At 41.4% G+C, this 21238-nt stretch overlaps 1 protein-coding gene across 2 annotated transcripts in view; it reads right to left on the reverse strand.

The window, feature by feature from the left end:
• Positions 1-20927, reverse strand: part of TAFA1 (TAFA chemokine like family member 1) — a 225396-nt gene extending 204469 nt beyond the window's left edge. For both annotated transcript variants that reach the window (XM_075513995.1, XM_075513994.1), the window contains exon 1: positions 20810-20927. In XM_075513995.1, the coding sequence (XP_075370110.1) occupies positions 20810-20927 (118 nt within the window). The remainder of the gene's footprint in view (positions 1-20809) is intronic.
• Positions 20928-21238: the final 311 nt, after the last annotated feature.

Genomic DNA, 21238 nt, shown 5'->3' on the forward strand with positions numbered 1-21238 from the left:
GCCAATAAAGAAAGAATACGTATCTATATATAATTCCTGGAAAAGCACTAATAGTTAAGCCTAATCTACAAATGTGCTCACAATTTGACATTTTAAGGCTATAGACTATTATGCGATAAAAATGCTAATTAATATATCTATCACTGCCAGAAGAAGTGTGATGAAACCAAAATGTTTGGCAAGCTTATTGTAAAGAAAACCTGTTACTACCTCGAATCCCCACTCACTGCTAACTACCAGATCTTTATACCTCATCTCAAAAGGCAGCCGCGGTGCAGGGCAGGCACGGGAGCTGCCGGAGCGGGGAGGCACCGGTCCCTCCCCAGGGAGGTCACGAGCATCCCCTCGCTGCTGGGCTCCCAGCGTAACGCACAGGCGCTGCCAGGCCCGAGGCTTGGCGGGGAGGATATCTACCCCTCTGCCCGCCAGGCTGGCGGGCGGCTGTAGATCCAGATTACGATCTATCGCAAATATATGATCTATATGATCGCAAATATATGATCTATCTGGTGTTATTTACCAGAAGGTCACCAAGTGGATTGATTTTATGGATTTGAAGCTTCCGAATCTTACCCCACATACGGACGCGCATAGTACCTGAAACCCCCAGGAAAGAAATCCGTGTGAATGTGGGGAATGTACAGCGGGAAGTGAGCTGGCTTACAGTAAAGGTATGGATGGATATACATACAAGCACTACCTTCCACCAATTTACCATGGCTTTGTTTACAGCATGAGTTCCACTTACCTGAATATTAAATATTGACAGAAACCGTCATGGCAAACTTAATGACGCTTCAGGCATTTTCTGCACTTGAGTCCATACATATACTTTAGAATTTGTTACAGGAATCATAATTCAAAATGTAATAAGAAAAATGTTTCTAGAGAAGAAGAAAGGCAAGATAATTGATATTGTTTCCAGGTTTCATACATTTATCCTTTATGATTTTAAGCACTTCAGTTAGAAAACACAATCCTTGTAAGCACTGAGGTCTGCCTAACTGTGGCTATCAGAGCATAGAAGGTAAAAGTTAAAAAATATTAAAAAAATATTAGAAGGGGGTATCATCTTTTTTGGGGGTGGAGGTAGGCAGATAAAACAAACAATGAAAAAGCAGGGAATGCGTTAAGTATTTCCAGTCCATGGAGTGATATTTCTGAAGGTTTTCACTGACAGGAAGAAAAAACCACCCAAATCACAAGTGCATATAAAGAGAGTGACGGAAGCCCTGTGCCTGCGATGGCAGCTTTTCTTCCCCCAGGTCAGCTGGGGCTTTGCCTGGCGGTGGCAGGAGACGTGTCCAACGGCCGCTCTACCCGGACCACAGCTCGCCAGCACCACTTCAAGCCTGACAGTGCTGTGCCCTGAGGACAGGCAAAGCTAGACTGGCCTGGGGGTGCGTGGACAAGAAACATGGAAAATTAGCGTGTGCTGAGGTTCCTGCATCGCAGCGACATCGCTGCTGCTGCCCTGGCCAGGGCAGCTATTGACACATCTTGCTTCTGCCGCTGCAAACAGATGTCTTTACTGCTGTTAGGGGAGCTGCGGAAATTCTCTCTGTGGGGAAGAAAAAAAGAGCCTGAAGAAGGCAGCAACATTAATTTCCCCTGGGCTATGCAACATAGGGATTTTTTGCTGCCCCTTACAATGCTATTCCTGCTGCTACTTTGGCCCGTGACGAGCCATGGTCCTGGGGGAAGCGTCTCATTCCAGACTGGCACTTGCACAATGAGAAAAGATGCTCTCAGCAATAGCAAAACTCAAAACATTTCAGTCTTCATCAAGACCCAGCAGAAGTACAGCCAAACCCCAAACCCTTGGGATTCCCCTTGAATAACTGACTGCAAGACCTGGTCAGCTGATGGGAAACATTTAGCACTTAGATATCCATGAGAGTGACTGAGACCTCGCTGCTTTGAACCATCCCCACTATGGACTATTTTGAGAAGATAAGAAATAAGGGAAGAGCAAAGGACAATGTTCTGTGAAGAAAGTGAGTGCAGAATCCAGCTCTGTACACTAAAAATGGTCTCTGCATAGAGGTAGAGAGGCTTGTATGCGAATATGCCTGCACCACTGAGAACAAAAAGGTTGGACGTGTCTGGCCATATGCGTATCCACACATTCTCATTTTGGGAGATGACACATGGCCACCTTCCTCCATCCTCCTCAAAGAGTAATGAAAGGAAATATATAAAATAATAGCAGCCATAAATAAGGGGGCTTTGCAGCAGAACAAAGTTAAGCCTCCTTCTCTTGTAGTGTCTTTCTAAAACTTCCCATTACAGAAGAAGGAGATGCTTCAGACAAAAGAGGGTGTCCAAAACTGGGTGAATTATTTACTGAGAAACAGTTATATTACAGATGTCAAAATATTCAGAGCACCAGAGCAAGATGGAAAATCTTCACCCTTTTCCTGTTACAAGAGGTGGATTTTTGTTCTTTTGACATTTAGATGACATGGTAAAAGCAATGAGAAAAAGAGATAGGCAGACAGTGATATAATCCAGCATAAAAACTTGTGGGTTTATGTTAAAAATAAATAAAAAATTAGCACCTTTGCTTCATGGCTTAGTGTCCTGAAAGTGTTAAGCAGCTTTTTTATGGGATGGCACCATTATCTTCTGCAGATACAATTCACAGGATGTTTCTCAAAACTACATCACAAATAAAGTATTTGTTCATTCAAAGGATCCGGTAGCTGCCTCCATAATTTATGGGTACCATCCTATGTAAGTCATTGAAAAAAAAAATGACAGATTTCAGGGGCTGGTTGTTGTTTAATCTCAGTTTGTCATGATTCAAAAAGATAGATGTGCAAATACAAGGAAAGTCATCCATAATGGTAAGAAAAGATTCTTAGACATTCTTAGTTGTTTTCTAAGAAACATAAATAATCAGCTCTTTGTCAGCTATGAAATGAATCTACATTTTCTATTCCACATGAAGGGCCGTCAAAGCCCATCCCGAGTGTTTTACACCCCATTCTATTTCCACTGGCAGAAAGTTGGGTCTCTGCAAGATTCGACAGCTGCAGATCGTCCACTGAGCTGGGTAACAACTTGAAAAGATATCAAGCAGAACTAGGCTGGTACTTTTATAAAAATCACAAGGCTTTGGAAAGAGGTTTGTGCTTTGTGCCACTGAAACACAATCCTTGGTCTTTACGCTGTGCTGCTGCCTGGCCATGCCATCAGCTCCCTGTGTGCTGAACGAGTGGCTCACTGGTTGAATCAGACTTTCCCCCCAGGAAAGGGAAAATTCAGACAAACCCAACGGCCCAGTGAAAGACTGAGATTCAAGTCCTTCATCTGAATCAGCTTCCACAGAAATGCCCAAACTACCACACTACTGACCATATTGTTGATAAGATCTCAATCTCTCTTTCATTCTGTTTTACCAAAATTTGGATCCTGCTAAAACTGGTATGTTCCTACCAGAAGATTTCTTTTTTTTTTTTGACAAGTCTATAAATTTCACTAAAGGTCTCCTCTGGCACATATTCCCTAACTCATTTACTGTAAGTACTCTTACTTCATATCCAATACGGCCACTTACAAATCCCACCACAATCCCCTCCCACCCTCCCAAGAACTTGTCATGAAAAAGGCACAAGCAGGTACAGTTTAAATAACTGGATTCAATGATTGATATTAGAGTGCACAGACAGAGCTTCACTGCTGATAGACGATCACATTTTCTCCAGAAGAGGAGAACAGTGGTGCTTTGCAAAGCAGAGCTGAGTTTACATAAAAATGACAAAAGCAGATGCTATCACTTCAATAAAGAAACATATTTCTAATACTAAGCCTCAGTTAAAAAAAAAAAAAAAAAAAAAAAAACAGAAGCATCTCTCAAAATAAAGTGATATTCCAGTCTGCGTTTCTTCAAGGACAGAAAAATAACTGCTACAGATGTATATTCAAGGAGAAGTATTGGTCTCTGACATGGATAACTGTCACCTTGACGAGTGAAATTGGCTCATTAAATTAGCAAAGATATTGAGATGACTGAGAAGTCAGCAAAACACCTCAATAGCACCGCAGACAAACATCAGTTTGTCAAAGCTTTGCTTTCCCTCCCTGTGGGCTCCTGCTTCTTTCTGAATGGATGAACAGAGGCCATGAGTAGTGCTCTGCTGCGGTGCAGCCTCGGCCCCCTCCAAAATGCAAGCAGAGAGAGAGAGAGAGAGGCCATACTTCAAGCCTTATGTTCAAATACAGCAGCAGAACGGCAGAAAATCTACGCCTACTGCACCACAATGAGAGTTAGCAGGCAGTGGTTCAGCTTTCTTCTGAAAGAAAGAAGGAAAAGCAAAACCGTCCAAAGTATGCCCTTCCCAGAGGTTAAACTTTGCAACAACGTTTTTTTTAAAACACCCTTCCTTTGTTTGTTAAAACCTCCTTTTTACATGCATTTAATTCCCAATGCCTAGCGTCTGCCACCAGCATCCGAGAGCCCCCACCAGCTCAGAGCAGAGCTGTGTGCTCAGTTTTAGTGGCAGCGAGTTTAGCACTGCCTCTTCCATCTCTTCACTCTTTGGCAGGGGTAGGACCTGTCTCAAAGCCCATTCAACCTTACATAAAACACTACATGAGCCATGGAGACTCTGAGCAGTGGACTGGCTTTTTTTTCCCCTCTCATAGCAAGTGAGAGAGAAAAATCCTGATGTCCCATCTCGGCTCTCCTGATTACCTAATTATTTATTCAAAATGGAAAACTCGAGCAGTATGGGAAGTTACTCTCCCTACCAGCAATATCTTAATACCAGAGCTCTACTTTTGGGAGAAAGATGAAGGGTCAACCCCTACAGCAGAACATAGCTTCTGATTAGAGATACTCTGATTTAAATCTATTTAAGGAAAGAAGCAGTACCTTCTCTAGATTTTTTTTTTTATTATTATTAATTCAATCTGGCCTTTTCCTTGTTTTTCTTTCAGTGTTTAGAAATATGACAAATTGTTTCAGGTTTTGTTTTCTTTTTTCTTTTCCAGTTAGTAAGAAAAATTATCAAATTGTTCTAAACTACTTTCAAAATGTAAATACTGCACCAAACCAATGCTTGATATCTTGCTTTGGCTGTCAAATAAAAAAAAGAAATCAATTATTTACACTGCTCTAGTCACACAACAGAAGAAACACTGCTTTGCAAAATGTAGTGTTACCCTGTATTCCTTCAGCCTACAAAAATAAACAAACAATTGTCACAATAGAAAAGAAAGTTTGCTACAATTCCTCAAGCACATAAAAGCTTATAACCACAAGAAGTTAAAATGAGCAATTTTTACATTAATTCAGCGATACAGATGGAATTGAATCCTAGTTTGAGTCTCAAAGCCTAAGAAGAGCCTCTAGATACCCTCTGCAAGCCAGGCAGTGGACATCAGCTGAAGCTCAGTCGCCTTTTCATTGCATGAGAAGAAAAGGATCCTGTGGAAGAGGATCCCTTGCCAGGACGCCCCAGTACAACCAGGTGGCCCCGACATGAACTGGGACACAGGATTCCTGCTGTGCCTCTCTGACAGCATGAACTCCTACCAGGAAACATAACAATACTGGTAAATAGCTGTATAACCTCTGAGCTTCTGTGTTGCCAAAACAGAGGCAAATAATGGAGAAGACCTTTCACCAGCTTGGAGGTTTTCTAGGTAACAGCAAGTGAGAAGCTAAACTTCTGCAGTTGGCTTGAAACTCAACGGCAGCAGCCAAAACAGGGCCATTAGCAGGGAAGCACATGCAGGACCCTAATAGCATCCTAGCCCTACCAAGTACCCTCCACCTTCAGCTGGGCCAAACAAGATACCATTCATAGGTGATTTTCCATCTAGGAGCTCCCAGAGCACAGTCCTCTTGTGGGACTGGTCTTCCAGGTCTTTCCCCAGAACAATCCATGTCTTTAGAAGCAATCAAGACATTAAGTTTTTTCGAATTGTAGCAAATGAAATAGTTTGATTTTTTATTTAAAAATCTATTTAAAATTTAATGTTTATAATTAATAATAATATATTATATATTTATAATTTTATATATTGTCTATATTATATATTTTTATATATTTGTATAAAAATATTTTATATATTTATATAAAATAATATAAAAATAAAAATAAATAAAAATATTTTAAAAACTATTTTTAAAAATGACAAGATTTATCTTGCCACAAGTTTTTATGCTGCTGTAGCTGGCCTGCAAGTGTATTGAGATAACAGCGTGCAGTTAACAAGATTTGCAAATCAGACACATTACAGAAAATACACTCTTTGAGTTATGCAGAATCAGTGTTACGCTGCCAGTGAAAGATTGGAAGCACTGCACAAACTCTGGTGGGAAGCGTAGCCCTCAAGTGAGAAACACACTTAAAGCGGAAGCCTTTTTGTCCAAAGACAAGCCCAACCTTCTCATCTCTTAAAGGAAGCAATTAAGTAAAAAGTGGGAAGTTCCACATTTGAAGCAAATGCCGCACTGCCTGTCTGCGTGCGCTGAGCCTGTGGTTCCACTGAGAGCACGGACTCAGGGGAAAAATTCACTACAATGGTACAACTTGTTTGTCAATTGAGTAACAGTAAGTGAACGTGAAGGCTCTTTACTCCTCACAGCTGGGGCAGTCTGATAGATTATAGCTTAAACACCATGAAAGTTTAAGCCAGCGTGAAGTTGGCTTACAGTAAAGCACTTGATTTCACAAAAAGAGGGAGCTAAGAGCCTCCATGATCCATCACCCGGCACACAGCAACGCTTGTACTTGCACCCCAAGCCATGCCGAGGACAGAGCACTATGGACGGGATGCCTGCTCTGGGTATCAGCTGGGAGGACAGCGTCTGGCAGCCACCGGCCTCGCTTAAAGAGGCTACGTGAGGAACAGAATAACAAAACCTCACTTATTTGCATCTCAGCTGCCCTAAATATGCTCACGATAGAGATCTCTCAGGTTATCTATTCCACTGCTGGATGCTGTGTACAGACTGCACAGGGGGATCGCCTGTCCCTTGGTTGGGCATAAAGGGAAAGAAAAGAACGAAACAGAAAGGCAGGTGTTGGTTGGGTGTCCTGTAAAACTATGCTGTCTTTATATCAAATATTGAGTTCTGAGATCGCTATGTGCTATCAGAACGTGGAATAATCCATCCTGACAAAGGCATATTTGAATTTTATTCATATCTTTGCTTGGTTCCTGTGTGAAATCTGGACTTTAAAGCACTTCTTTAAAAGCAGACAGGACACAGCTTACAGTAGGACCTCTGAAATTTTAGGTACTAATTCATACAATGCACATGTATTATACTGAGGAAATTATTTTGCTATAGTTACATTTAAAAGCAGGTTGGCATTTTAAACCCTGTATGGATTTCCCCTAACAGACTTTGATTCCTAGATTCTGTCAGGACTAAGGGATAATCTCTTCTCACCTGTTAAAGAGCACAGCCCCTCAGATGGAGGGAGCAGCATACTAAAGTCATACAATCCTCATCAGAAGGAGTTCAGTATAGATGTGATACTGCTTTGTAGTTTGTTTCCATCTCTAGACACTATAGATTACACCTTTTCCTTTGATAGACTAGAAAACAAACAAGCAAGAACATAAGCGGATAATTCAGTTTACATAAGAACAGGGTTTAGGGGGGACTTGCGTAGCCTGAACCCCAGAGGAGTATGACTGGTACGAAAGAACCACTCCGTACCACGCTGCTCGTAGAAGGTACATCATCATAAAACACTGCGCAGCAACAGGCAGCTCAAAGCCAATTCAAATACAATCTAAAGAGTCAAGGAACTGTTTTACTAGGGGAAACCATCAAATGATTCACACTGAAAGCAGAAATGCCTTTCCCTTTAATTTGCACCTATTTTTATCACCAGCATTTGTTCATTTTCAGAACTGGTCCTGCTCGGTCAGGAGTTTGCTTTCCAGAGCCTGCATCACCCCGTCTCACCAACATGCTTATGTCTGTGGTAACATCATGACCTCAACCAGGTGTCTTGACTACACCACAGCATCAAAACAGGGAGAAACTTTGGGAGTATAAAGGTTGAACGTCTGGTTCCAGTACAAATACACAAAATCAAAGCATAAGGGCAGAGGGGGGAAACAAAAAAAAACCCCTAGAAATCACTATGATAGTATATTGCCTTGCATACAGTCTGCTGCAGAAGCAGGCACAAAGTACCTGTAAAAATTTTCCCATTGGAAAATTCTGATCAACAGAAATAATTTTTCCTATGGGTGAAAAAGGTTATAATTTATATTTTCGCCAGGTTTTGTTAGAAAACACTTAAACTATGGCATCAATATCAGAAAGTGGAAAATGTATTTTAGCATTTCACATCTTTTGATCAAATAGCTCCATTTTGATTCTTTCCAAATAGCAATGTTTGAAACTATTGATTTCATAAAAATGTGGGTGGTGTTCTAATTGGGATGAAATCAAGTGGCATTTTTTTGCTCAAACACTACATCAGGGCGCATTGACAGCCTTTTCTAAAAGTGAGAGCCATAAGGGCTTACATAAAGAAAGATTTAAAAGAAAATAAGGGAAACAGATTTAAAGGGAGACAGATTTAGAAATAGAATAAGCGGGGAGGGGGGGAAGAAATGGAGTGAAAACCTAGAGAAGACAGCAGGTAATGTGGCTACATTGTGGTCCTTTCACTAAACTACAGCCTTTGTGTCTGGCACTCTCCTAAGGGTGGTTTGGGAGGGATGGAAATACAACGTGCAAATGTGCACAGGATGCTCGTCGTCCACAGCCTGCTCCCAGTCAGGGCATCTCAAAATTCCCTTCCCACAGCTGTGTCTCGGGTCTTCCTCACACCATCCTTCAAGTGGGGAACTCAGCAGAGCCCACACTTATCTTTTAGGACTCTTTTTAGTCCAACCAGGCTCATAAAGAAACTGGAGTAACTATCACAAGCATGAGATAAATATCTAATAACTGCTGTCAACTCATTCAATTCAGTGCATTATCAACAGTAGGAGATCAGCATTAAACAGTTACCAATTCTGTCCTCGGGGGAAAAGGGAAATGGAAAACATTTTGCACCAAGACACTGAGGAAGATATATTCCACCTCAACATGATTCACTTAAGTATCCTGCCCAGCAGCCCTTCTGACTCCCAGTGTGCTGTGACAAACTAGGGTATGCACACTGGAGTATCACTAATGGTCTTTAGTCTTGCCTACCTGAGTCCCATCCCTCTCCTCCTCTGTGGGTGCAGATGGGTTTTAATAGGCAGAGGGAAGGTCATGCCATTGAGTAGCTCTGGGAAAGCCAGGAGCTCCCGTGGACACTTCTCCACTTAGCGGGGGTGTTGTGGTTTAACTCCAGCCAGCAACTAAGCATCACACAGCTGCTCGTTCACTCCCCCCACCCAGTGGGATGGGGGAGAAAACTGGAATAGTAAAAGTGAGAACACTTATGGGTTGAGATAAGAACAGCTTAATAGTTAAAATAAAATAATAATAAATTGTAATGAAAAGGAAAATAACAAAAAGAGAGACAAATAAAATTCAGGAAAAACAACCTGCTCACCACCTGCTGACCGATGCCCAGCCCGTCCCCGAGCAGCGATCGCTGCCCCCCAGCCAACTCCCCCAGTTTCTATACTGGGCATGACGCCGTATGGTATGGAATAGCCCTTGGGCCAGTTGGGGTCAGCTGTCCTGGCTGTGCCCCCTCCCAGCTTCTTGTGCGCCTGGCAGAGCATGGGGAGCTGAAAAGTCCTTGGCTGGTGTAAGCACTGCTCAGCAACAACTACAACATCAGTGTGTTATCAGCATTAGTCTCAAGCTAAATCCAAAAGACAGCACTGTACCAGCTGCTAGGGAGAAAATTAACTCTATCCCAGCTGAAACCAGGACAAGAGGTCATTGTGCATCACCCTAATGTCTTAAGATTGCAGTAAGAGGAAAAAATGGCAAGGGAGGGGACAGAAGAGTGTTGCCTTGCTCTTAGGCATTGAATAATCTCCTTTAGGGACTGCTATCACTGGCGTTTTGGCCTCGTTAATTTTCTCTTCCAAAGTTAGCATTCAGACACTCACTGGCTTTTGTCTATTGCTGTCATCAAGGCATTTGCATGCACTAATCCATGACAAATGGTTTCATTTGATGCACATCTGATTTCCTTGCCTGCCAACTAGAAAGATAATAGAAATACCAAGAGAAACTAAATTAGAACTAAAGGAGTCATCTATTTGTTGGAGAAACTCAAAACAAGGTTAAGATAAACACCACCCAGGCGGCTGACTTAATGGAGAAAGCGCTGAGGTTTGAGCCATGGAAAGACAGTTTCTAATTACCTGGGGGGAGGGGGGAACCTGCATTTTAAAGCCTCACAGAAATATGGTATTACTACAGAAATAATTACACGACAGATGTGGGAGCTGGCTTAGACACAATCATTCTCTGTCAGATCCTGCCCTGGAACACTGAAATCAATTACAAACTCAAAAACCTCCGTTATCCTCAACTCATCTCTTGAGTTTTTGTTTTAATGCACAATAGTGACTTCTGGCTGACTGACCACCTAAATTTGAAAGCATCCCATGCAAGTAACCAAGAAAAGAAACTTCATGAGTTAATGATATTCACAGCAAACAGTGTTAGTGTAGCCCTGATAGCTTACGGATTTAAGCAAGATTTTTAGATAAGGGAAATACCTTTTATTAAAACAGCAGAGAAGGCTGATTTTGGGGAAAAAGGCAACTTCTGGAAACACTAGACCTCCTTTAAGTTCAGTGGTGCTGCAAACAAAAACAAGAGCTGGTACCAGCTAGGACGACACACAAGACCTCCCTCGTGTTTGCATTGATATTGGATTTGAAGTCTGTGAGGTCTTGATTTATTTTGGGAAAGAGGCAGCCGCTGGCATATCTGAATATACGCTTCCAGGCAGGATTTATTCATTTATCAGGATGATGACTTGTTTTAGGTAGCTGCTGGGATAACAGAAACCTTATGCAGGTAATTTTTTTTCCCCCAACGAGGAATATCAAGGCTGAAACAAGGAATGCAAAAAGATCTCAAACTACTTTTTTTTTTTTAAATTAGTTTCAACTTAGGAAACTGATTCCTCAAAAAAAAAATTAAGTCCTCAGAATTCTGCACTGAGTTCTGATTCTACATTAAAACATGAAATAGGCTGGTGTTCAAAAGCATCTGACCTGTAAAATTATCCGATTTTGAAACGCATGATAGAAAATATAGAAATTACTATATCATAGAAATACAATATAAATATATATTGTATTAATATAATTATTATAGAAAATATCTAGTCATATTTTAGTATATTTTTTAGTATATTTAGTATATATATACCATACCTTCCTTATCCAAAGCACCTTTACCCAAATCTGAAATTAAGCTAACTTTTTCTCTGAAATGCATTTTTGAAAATGCATTGTTCTGAACACTACCTTACTGTTAGTTTCAATGTTACTTGATCTCATTTCTGCTTGGTTTTAGGATTTAAATTCAGAATGATTCAGAATGTGAACGTTTACTTCTTAATAGGTCTGTATAGGCAAATATATATAATACAGATACTTTTCCATCCTTGAATCTATTCAAAGCCACAACTGTGTTATTGATGATTCCTGGGCAGCATGTAGTGACAAAGGTAGAATCAGACTCGTTTAGGTTTGAAAAGACCTTTAAGATCCTCAAGTCCAACTGTTAACCTAGCACTGCCAAGTCCACCACTAAACCATGTCCCGAAGCACCACACCTACACGTCTTTTAAATACCTCCAGGGATGGGGACTCAACTACTTCCCTGGGCAGCCTGTTCCAATGCTTGAAAACCCTTTTGGTGAAGCAATTTTTCTTAATATCCAGTCTAAACCTCCCCTTGTGCAACTTGAGGCCATTTCCTCTCGTCCTATCACTTGTTACTTGGGAGAAGAGACCGACCCCCACCTCGCTACAACCTCCTTTCAGGCAGTTGTAGAGAGCGATAAGGTCTCCCCTCAGCCTCCTTTTCTCCAGGCTGAACAACCCCAGGTCCCTCAGCTGCTCCTCATCAGCCTTGTGCTCCAGACCCTTCACCAGCTTCGTTGCCCTTCTCTGGACACGCTCCAGCCCCTCAATGTCTCTCTTGTAGTGGGGGGCCCAACACTGAACACAGTATTCGAGGTGCAGCCTCACCAGTGCTGAGTACAGGGGTACGATCACTGCCCTAGTCCTGCTGGCCACACTATTCCTGATACAAGGCAGGATGCCATTGGCCTTCTTGGCCACCTGGGCACACTGCTGGCTCATATTCAGCCGGCTGTCAACCAACACCCCCAGGTCCTTTTCCACCGGGCAGCTTTCCAGCCACTCTTCCCCAAGCCTGTAGCATTGTACGGGGTTATTGGGACCCAAGTGCAGGACCCAGCACTGAGCCTTGTTGAACCCCATAGACTTGGCCTCAGCCCATCGATCCAGCCTGTCCAGGTCCCTTTGCAGAGCCTTCCTACCCTCAAGCAGATCAACACTCCCGCACAACTTGGTGTCCTCTGCAAACTTACTGAGGGTGCACTTGATCCCCTTGTCCAGATAATTGATAAAGATGTTAAACAGAACCAGCCCCAATACTGAGCCCTGGGGAACACCACTTGTGACCGGTCGCCAACTGGAGTAAACTCCATTCACCACCACTCTTTGGGCCCGGCCATCCAGCCAGTTCTTTACCCAGCAAAGCATAGGCCCGTCCAAGCCATGAGCAACCAGTTTCTCCAGGGGAATGCTGTGGGAAACAGTGTCAAAGGCTTTACTAAAGTCTGGGTAGACAACATCCACAGCCTTTCCCTCATCCACTAAGCGGGTCACCTTGTCACAGAAGGAGATCAGGTTGGTCAAGCAGGACCTGCCTTTCCTAAACCCACGCTGACTGGGCCTGATCACCTGGTTGTCCTGTATGTGCCATGTGATGGCACTCAAGATGATCTGCTCCATAACCTTCCCTGGCACCAAGGTCAGGCTGACAGGCCTTCATTTATTCATGTTCTTTTAAAAAATAAGCATATAAATCAATGAAACATTTTCCAAATAAACTATCCTTGCTTGCTCCCAACCACTTAATTAAACACAATTAACTAGTTTGTTTTGGCAACCAATTAATGTCTTGATCAAATATAAATAGACTCTGCAAGAAAAGATTATAATTAATAAATCCTTAACAATACAGTAAAATTACACCAAAGCTTTGCTTGCCAGAAATATTTAACGGCATTTTTGAAGAGCATTAATGAGGACAATAAAAAAGATAATAAAGTTTTATCAGAGTGTGTGCAGTTAAGATCCTGAGGCTCTTGCCTGCACTCAGGCTGATCTATAGAGCCTGTTGGCTGCTGACATTATTTACAACATAGGAAATTACAGTACCAAGTTCTCCACTTTCCAATAAACTGACATGTACGTTATAGGAGTTTCCCTATCAAGTTTTCCATCAATATAACTTTTACTTGCACATAAGTTAACTACAGAAGTGACTTTTGCTCATTGTTTTTAGTAGATTCATAATGAAGTCTCTTGATTCAGATTTGTCATCTACAGAAAACAAAATTAATCCAATAGGAGCTTTGGATCATGCACGAGGATGGATTAAATGCATATTTTGATCTGAACCAGCAGCTCTCCTAATAATCAAGAGACAAGGATCACCATTTAAGCTGCTTTTTAATTGCCTGTTCATTTAGTGAGAAGCAGGTGCATGATATACAAATAAAACTTCACAGCTCATAGAAGAAATATTTATGCACAATTTTAAGAAGCGCCCAAGCACACGTGACTGTCAGTAGGAGCTGCTAGCGTAGAGCAGACTACTCCCAGATTACTTGTAGCTCAAAGACAAGGCACCACAATGAGAGCACCCTGGTAGAAGGAAATTCGGCCATCTCGGATAACAGATTGTCCATGTATTCCACTTCACTTAGTGATTCTCAAGGAATCACTTTCACATCATCCAAAAACTAGCAAGGTCCTCCATTCCTGCCACAAATTCAGTTCCCAAAGCTGTTCCCTCAAAGTGAAATAAGGATTACAATGGAATACTACGACATCATTATTGATTATCGGATGATAGCAACAGTGATCCTGCACCTGCTGTCACTGAAGTGACCTCTCCAGAAGGGCAGGACTGGTTTCTTCACCCACTGCGAAGTAAAAGGGGAAAACTGTTGTTCTGAAAGGAATACAGAAGGCAAGAGAGATGTCAGATAACAATCTTCTAAATAGGGCATAGAAATATGAGTCACAGATACATACATGGAGCTTTGTAACCTGATTCAGCTTAATTTACACCCCTAATTCCCCATTGTGCATCACTGACCGAGTCTCATAAATTTAGAGTCCAACTGTGCTGCAGTCCTCGTGGTCCCTGCCTAGAGCACAATGAAAAGAAATCTCCAGCACCGCTCCCATGCAAAAAAATAAGTTTAGCTAGAGAGAACTGTTCTGCACAGAGCATCTGGAAATAGCAAAAATGCTGAATCCCATCAGGCAAATAAATCTTGCTCACAGCAAAGGTTGATTTCACAGGAGATTGGAAAAGAAAACATTCAAAAGGAAATACAAAGATTATACGCAGGATAGGATAAAACAATATGAAACTTAATGGGAGAAAATACATCTATCTTATGAGGAAATGCACTTGGATATTGCCTTTTAAAATATAAATGAGCCTTGGACTAAAGTAGGCTAATCATTAAAGGCAGGTTTCTGATGTTATCAGCAGAAATACTTCAGCGCAGAGCAACATAGTTTGCCTTTGGGGTTTATATTTGTAGGTGCCAAATTTTCCTTGGGACTTAACCACCATCGTATGAATTCTCACAGTCTTTAATAGCATGACAGCAAGCTACAAATAGTGCAGTGCACCGAAAGGTCCCTTCGTGACTCACCAAGGCCCCAAGGCTGCACTTGGAGATGGAAGCTCAGCGCACGGCCGTGGGAAGATGCCTGCCGGAGCCGTTGCAGCAAGAGGCGCTTTGTGGTCCCCGTTTCCCCTGCCACGCAAAGAGGGACGTGCTTTGCTCCTGCCTGTGTGGCTGCCCACAGAGGGGCCTGAAGGGCAGCTGACGTGGCATGGGCTGGGGATAGGAGCACGGCTGGGAGGAAGGACAGAGCAGGGGGGACCGAACCAGAGCACAGACACTGCCAGTATGATGCATGCACGCACGAGGCGTGTCCTTTCTCTCAAAATGCCACTGTTAGCACCTTGCCATTGCTCTTTTGCACAAGGTGTGTGGCGGGGGCGATTGCAGGGAACACAGCCATGCTTCCAGTAGCTCCTGCAGAGTTGTGCCGGGCACAGCGGTCTGCCCAGTGCCCTGCCGCACGCCTTGGCCGTGCTGTTGTTCACAGTCCATCGAGCTGCAACACCTGCTCCCCCCCAGGTTGCTTCATCTCCCTGGATCAGAAGTAACAAGGCGTCATGTTCAGCAGCGTGACTGGTGACAGTTTTCCTCCACCTGCAACCGAGCTGTGAGCATCGCAGCTATGCGCCCTTCTCTGGTGAAGAAGGTGTCCTCTTGCCTTTGACCTTCCATTGAGTACTGGCTGCTCCTTGGCAATGCCTACCTACACTTTCCCTTTTACCTGAGAGACAGGAACCCAGTAAAGTAACAGCTTACAGACCCCAGAGAAAAAAAAAAAAAAAAACCATAGCTAACTCTCTGGCTGCAAACACACTATATAACCATGTTGTTTCTCATTTGGAGGTTCGATTTTTCACAAAAAAATAAAAGTCACAGCGTGCAATACTTCTGATAAAGTCTGCTGCTGTAAACAAGTGCATCACACAAGCACAGTAGGCAATTCATCACTATCGTGCTGCTAGTAATCCCACCTCATGCTTAATTGTTGATTTCATTACATTGCTTCTCTGCCTACACAAAATACATACAAATACATTTGTCCGCATACATCCAAATATATTTTGTATTTGACCAGGAACAGAGTAAGTACTTCCAACCTGGATTTCTTTACTTGAAAGTTGATAGTTTCACAATTTCAAGAATAGACTGTGAAGACCAGAGGTATATAACAGAAAGATATCATGAGAGAGATGATTTCCAGTGAGTGACTGGAATAGCTCCTTATGAGCAGGTTTTTCTGATCGTGAACAAACTGGGATATAAATGGTGCCTCCTGTGCATTTACTGGTGTAAATGAGATCTGAATCAGGCCTTAGAGCTTATAAATTTGTTCATTTTAATTAACACAGCAAGAAACACCAGTTGTCAGCTTTCACATCCATGACATGATCTACTGGATACCGGCTAAGTTGTTGCATGGCAATTTGGACATTGTGTAGTGAAGGCAACAGTTTGCATTCACACAGTATGATTAATGGAATACAATTCTTGCTAATCACAGAAACTGTATATATTTAATACATTAACTACCTAGTCCTATGCTTGCTTCTATCAATATTAAGAGCAAAAAATCCTGTTGAATTCACCTTCCAAATCTCAGTTGCTCTGCAAAGTAGAGACACGCATTTTATTTACACTTACCTGAGGAATTAGATTCAGACCAACATTCTTCCCAGTCTGTTTTGAACTGAATAGCCACATATATGGGGCAGATGAAAATAGCAGACCTTTTGAAATGTGAAAATATGCGGTTTCCCCCAAGGCTATAAAAATCAGTGGGAAGACCAAGATCAGAACTAAGAAATTTTTTGCTCACAGCCACAGACTCAAGTTTCTGCAAAATGCTGTCTATGGAGAAACATGCTCAGAGCATCCTTAGGCTGATATTGCTTGTTAGTTTGTACAGAATTGCTTTGAGACTGATTTTCCTCCTCGTAATATGAGGTATAGAGAATCACTTCTTGAGATTATTTTTAATGGGCACATCATTAACTACCGTCACAATAAAAGGTACTTTATGTTTAGTAGACATACAATTCCAGCCTAGCTTCAGTCCATGATTTCTTTCTCTGAACAGGCCTATTTTTAATTAACATATTTGCAAATGTCGGCATTGCTACAGTAGGTACATGTTTCTGCTTGTGTCTGCCTCACACCTTTACACTGTATGCAAGACTAACCTAGCATCCTCAATGTGTACCTAACTATTTTGCATGAACTTACAGGTGAATCCAATATGCTTTCCTGTATTTTTAAGCAACACGTGGTCAGTGTTGTCCGCTGCAATTCAGTATTAGCTGATGGTCCTCACCAGGAGCAAAACATCCCTCATTTATGGAACAAAGCCAGAAAATTTACCAAGAATTGCATGATTGAGGGGGGAGTGGGTATTTTTTAATCTTTTAAACTTGAACCCTTTGCTTTGTTAATATCTTGCTGTCTTGCCAAATGCCAGCGTCTACTTCCTACCTCTGGGTGGGGTCAATCCCGTCAATCAGATGATCAGCGGACTATCACAGGCACGCAGCTGACTCTGCAAATCACAACCTGTCCACTCTAATCCTCAGGCCAATTCAATAGCTCTACCACCGTGTGTATCTCGGAGCCTAAAACGGCCAAGGTGGAATTCTTCTCATTACTGCTGTTTCTTATTTCATACAGAAATGACATGCTTGGAAAAAAAAAAAATGGGGATTGGTTTCCACATAAAGTTATTTCCTGTGAATGTTTTCACATGTCCTTTGCCTAACATAACTTGCATGAAAATGAAATATATTCATAAAAAACCTGCAGAAAGCCTTGTGTATTACCCAAGGGGAATTATACTGCAACAGTGTTCAGCTAGCTTACTCCAAAGGTCTCCTCGGATCCCAGCAAAAAAATCCTGAAAACCTACCCTGCCCACCTCACCTATCAGAGTCAAAAGGAACAGCCACCAGTACTTAAGGGTACTTAACAGTGGCATTCAAACTTTTCATTGTGTTAATGAGACAAGAAAGAATTCATGAACAGGTACAAGTAATACAGCATCATCCATCTTATATTCAAGCAATATTTACTATACCCTTATATCTGTGCCTGCCTGCCAACATTTCACAGAAAATAAAGCTACAGTCAGTTACAAATACTGTCACATAAAGCGGTTTACCACATTTGTTTTCAGGTTCGTACATTCTGCTAAGTTGTCTAACTGAATAACAACGTAATGAATTATAAAACTGAAAAATTATACTACACTGAAAGGAAACTTTACACTTTTGTGATTGCACAGTGTGTAGAAATCTATTTCAACCCGTTCAGACACTTGCTTAAGAAAGTTTCAGAAAAAAGAACAAGCTCAGAAATCTCTGATGATAAACTAATCTTTTCATATATTGCCCTTGATTTCCAGGGTTTCAAAACTGGATTAACCACAGTAGTACCGATGGGTATATTCACTGTGCTAATCTACTGCGTTCAGTTCAAGTTTATTATGCTAAATACACTCCATGAGGATTTTATCTTTTACCTGCACCTTCCTGTGCTCAGTGAGACTCTTCTATTCTTCAAGTACAAGAAACATAAGAGAGGGTGGAACCTGCCTTTTTAATTATCTTGTACCAAAGTAGCCCCACGATGGAGCCGAACAGCTCAAATTCTCTTATTTTAGAGCATCTCATTATCTATGGGAGATCACAAACTGAAAAAAGGTATGCTGAGCATGCTATTGATTACAGCTATATTTGCCATGATTCAATAAGTTGAAATTTCATATACCAAATATTAAATTACTGAAATTATGCACTGGCTCATCTGCATCCATTTTTTATTCACTTTTATTTGGCTGAACATTTTAATCTTACTTACACAGTGACTAACTAAAAGTAAATGACGCATTCCTAATATTATAAATATGAAAAATAGGGTGTACCCAGGGACTGCAGTTGAATACATTAAAATCAGTCAGTTTGCTAGTTAACATATTTCCATCCCTTTTATGTACAACCTTTCACATTCAGTTGGCAGACTGCAAATTCATGGCCTTATAAAAAACAGTCTTGATTTTCTGTTGTGACAGCAGAAATTGTCCAAAATCTCTAACAGTTTCCCTAAAGGACACTCACTAGCTCATGCTTCCCAGGTGCAGCACAATCTGAATCCGAGGTGAACATCATGTCAAATTCCACTCATCTGTCAATGTAGTGGATTATTTCTTGAGAGACTGAAATTGGCTGCCTGGGATCAGAACACCATCAATCTTATTCATGTAGGGTGCGGAGAAGCTGCCTGAGAAAGGCTCGCAGGAGGGAAAGCTTGGCTGTTTCTAAGTAGGTGATGAGGCAGCTGTAAAACCTTCACTCTGTCTGTATCACATCTCTGAGTGAAAGATTTTGTCATTTTTCACATTTCCCCAACATCTTGGTATGCATTCAGTGTCTTGCTGTTCTTGCTTCATAAAAAAGGTGATTTTTCAAGCTTAGGCAAACGTTGCAGAGCTCTGAATTTGTCCAGCTCTCATTTTTTCTCATAATGTCACTTGTTTCAACTGATTTTACAAAAATGAGATTACATTTTCCTTTTACCTTTCTGTTTAGCTGCGCTGTTTTTCCCTATTTCCTTCACTGGGGGACAGACTCAAATAACCAGCAGCACTGCTTACAATTGCATTGTAATAAATATTTTGTTCGTTTCTCTGCAAGTCCCAAATAAGAACCTCACCTCTCAAACTTCAAATGCTCTCAAACTTCCAGTGCCAGCTAGTAAACATAATACCATTAGTTAATCTGATGCTCTAACACAGCTACCAAGAGCTGGTCTATCAAAGATTTAGGTCTATTCCTTCATACTATGCATATTTTATTACAAGAAAGCAAGACAATGCCAATACCTATGACTTTTGGACAAGGAAAGTAGCTGGGAAAACTTTGAGTCATTAAGGTTGCTAAAGACCTGTGGTTCAAGACTGTTTATCTTTGAAGGTATGCCATTAGATTAAAAAACATTAAAGTATTAGTTGCCACATTATTAAATGATTCATCACCGAGTTAACATTTTCCATCTTTCATTTCTAAAGCTCTTAAAACCTCTCCCACCTTTCTTTGGATCCAAATTTGTGAAGCAACATTCTTGGCCGATCTAATTTTAACCAAATTATAATACTGTGCTAGAATATGCCAACTTCTCGATTTTTAACCTGGCACATATCCTTCAAAGCGCAATTAACAGTTGAAAAAGTTACATGATCCATTTCTATTAATACAAACACAATAAAACTACTAATGTGCAGTCTCTGTGGGTCACAACAGTCAAAGTGAGCTGCATTCTCCACCGCTAACCCGTGGGATTTATTCTGACTTTACAGGCATTTAACTCCATTGAAAGACAGTCCTGAATTCTCCTCTGGGCTGCACTTTTGCAAGCCCATCAATTTTCAGAGGTAAACTCGAGCACCTTAGAATAACTGTTTCCCTCACTTATGCTAAGGCAAACAGCCAACCTCCAGTAAACACTAGTGACTAGGAGTGAGAGTCGGTGCCAGTATTTTTAAGTAACAAACCCATGTCCAGTTTGGGTCAGATACTGCAAAGTTATCCAAACTTGTGCTGTTGCAATGTCTTTCAGAGTTAAACACCCGCTCCAGAACATCACGAAATGGGGAGAAGGGGAGATAGCAATAAGGACAGAGAAAGAGACAGAGAAACTAAATGGTTATCCAAAATGGGATTCCTGTGTTGGGAAGTTGTTAGAGGACTACGTTGAAGGATGAATATTCCAACATCAGATTGGCAAAGCACAACACATTAGACCGACCCCAAAAAGATGCTGTGCAGTATAAAGGCAAGCAACTCATAAAAGTTAAATGATAAAATGGATTTTATGATTATTCAATCATTTATCAAGACAGACGTAAGCACGGGCAGAAAGCCTGCAATCTTATGGCATCCCACAGCTGATCTCAGTCCTACCTGGTCTGTGCAGGTGATGCTGCTGGAAAGTGTGATGGAGGGACCCCTGACAGAGCAGCATTGCACAGGCACTTATCCACAAATACAGGACCCAGGACATTGCAGAGACCACTGCCATTCTCTAAACAAAATATTAGACAGACATTATTATCCATTGCCTTACAGTACACAGAATAGTCAGCTTCCATTAGAACAGTAATTTTTTTCTTTTTTTTTTTTTTTTAATACTCCTTTTGCTAAATGTTTTTTGTCTCTGGGTTGTTATTCCCCCCTGCAGGATGCAATTTTCATACCACAAAGGTCATGTCCAAAAAGGACAGTTGAGGTAACAAGATGTCAACACAGGAGTCTGGATAACTTTAATAATTCAGTAGTAAAAATGAAACTGTAATGATCTGAGGACTAAAAAAAACCCCAAACCAATGTAAA

The sequence above is a fragment of the Mycteria americana genome, chromosome 11, assembly GCF_035582795.1.
Source record: "Mycteria americana isolate JAX WOST 10 ecotype Jacksonville Zoo and Gardens chromosome 11, USCA_MyAme_1.0, whole genome shotgun sequence".
Lineage (NCBI taxonomy): Eukaryota > Metazoa > Chordata > Aves > Ciconiiformes > Ciconiidae > Mycteria > Mycteria americana.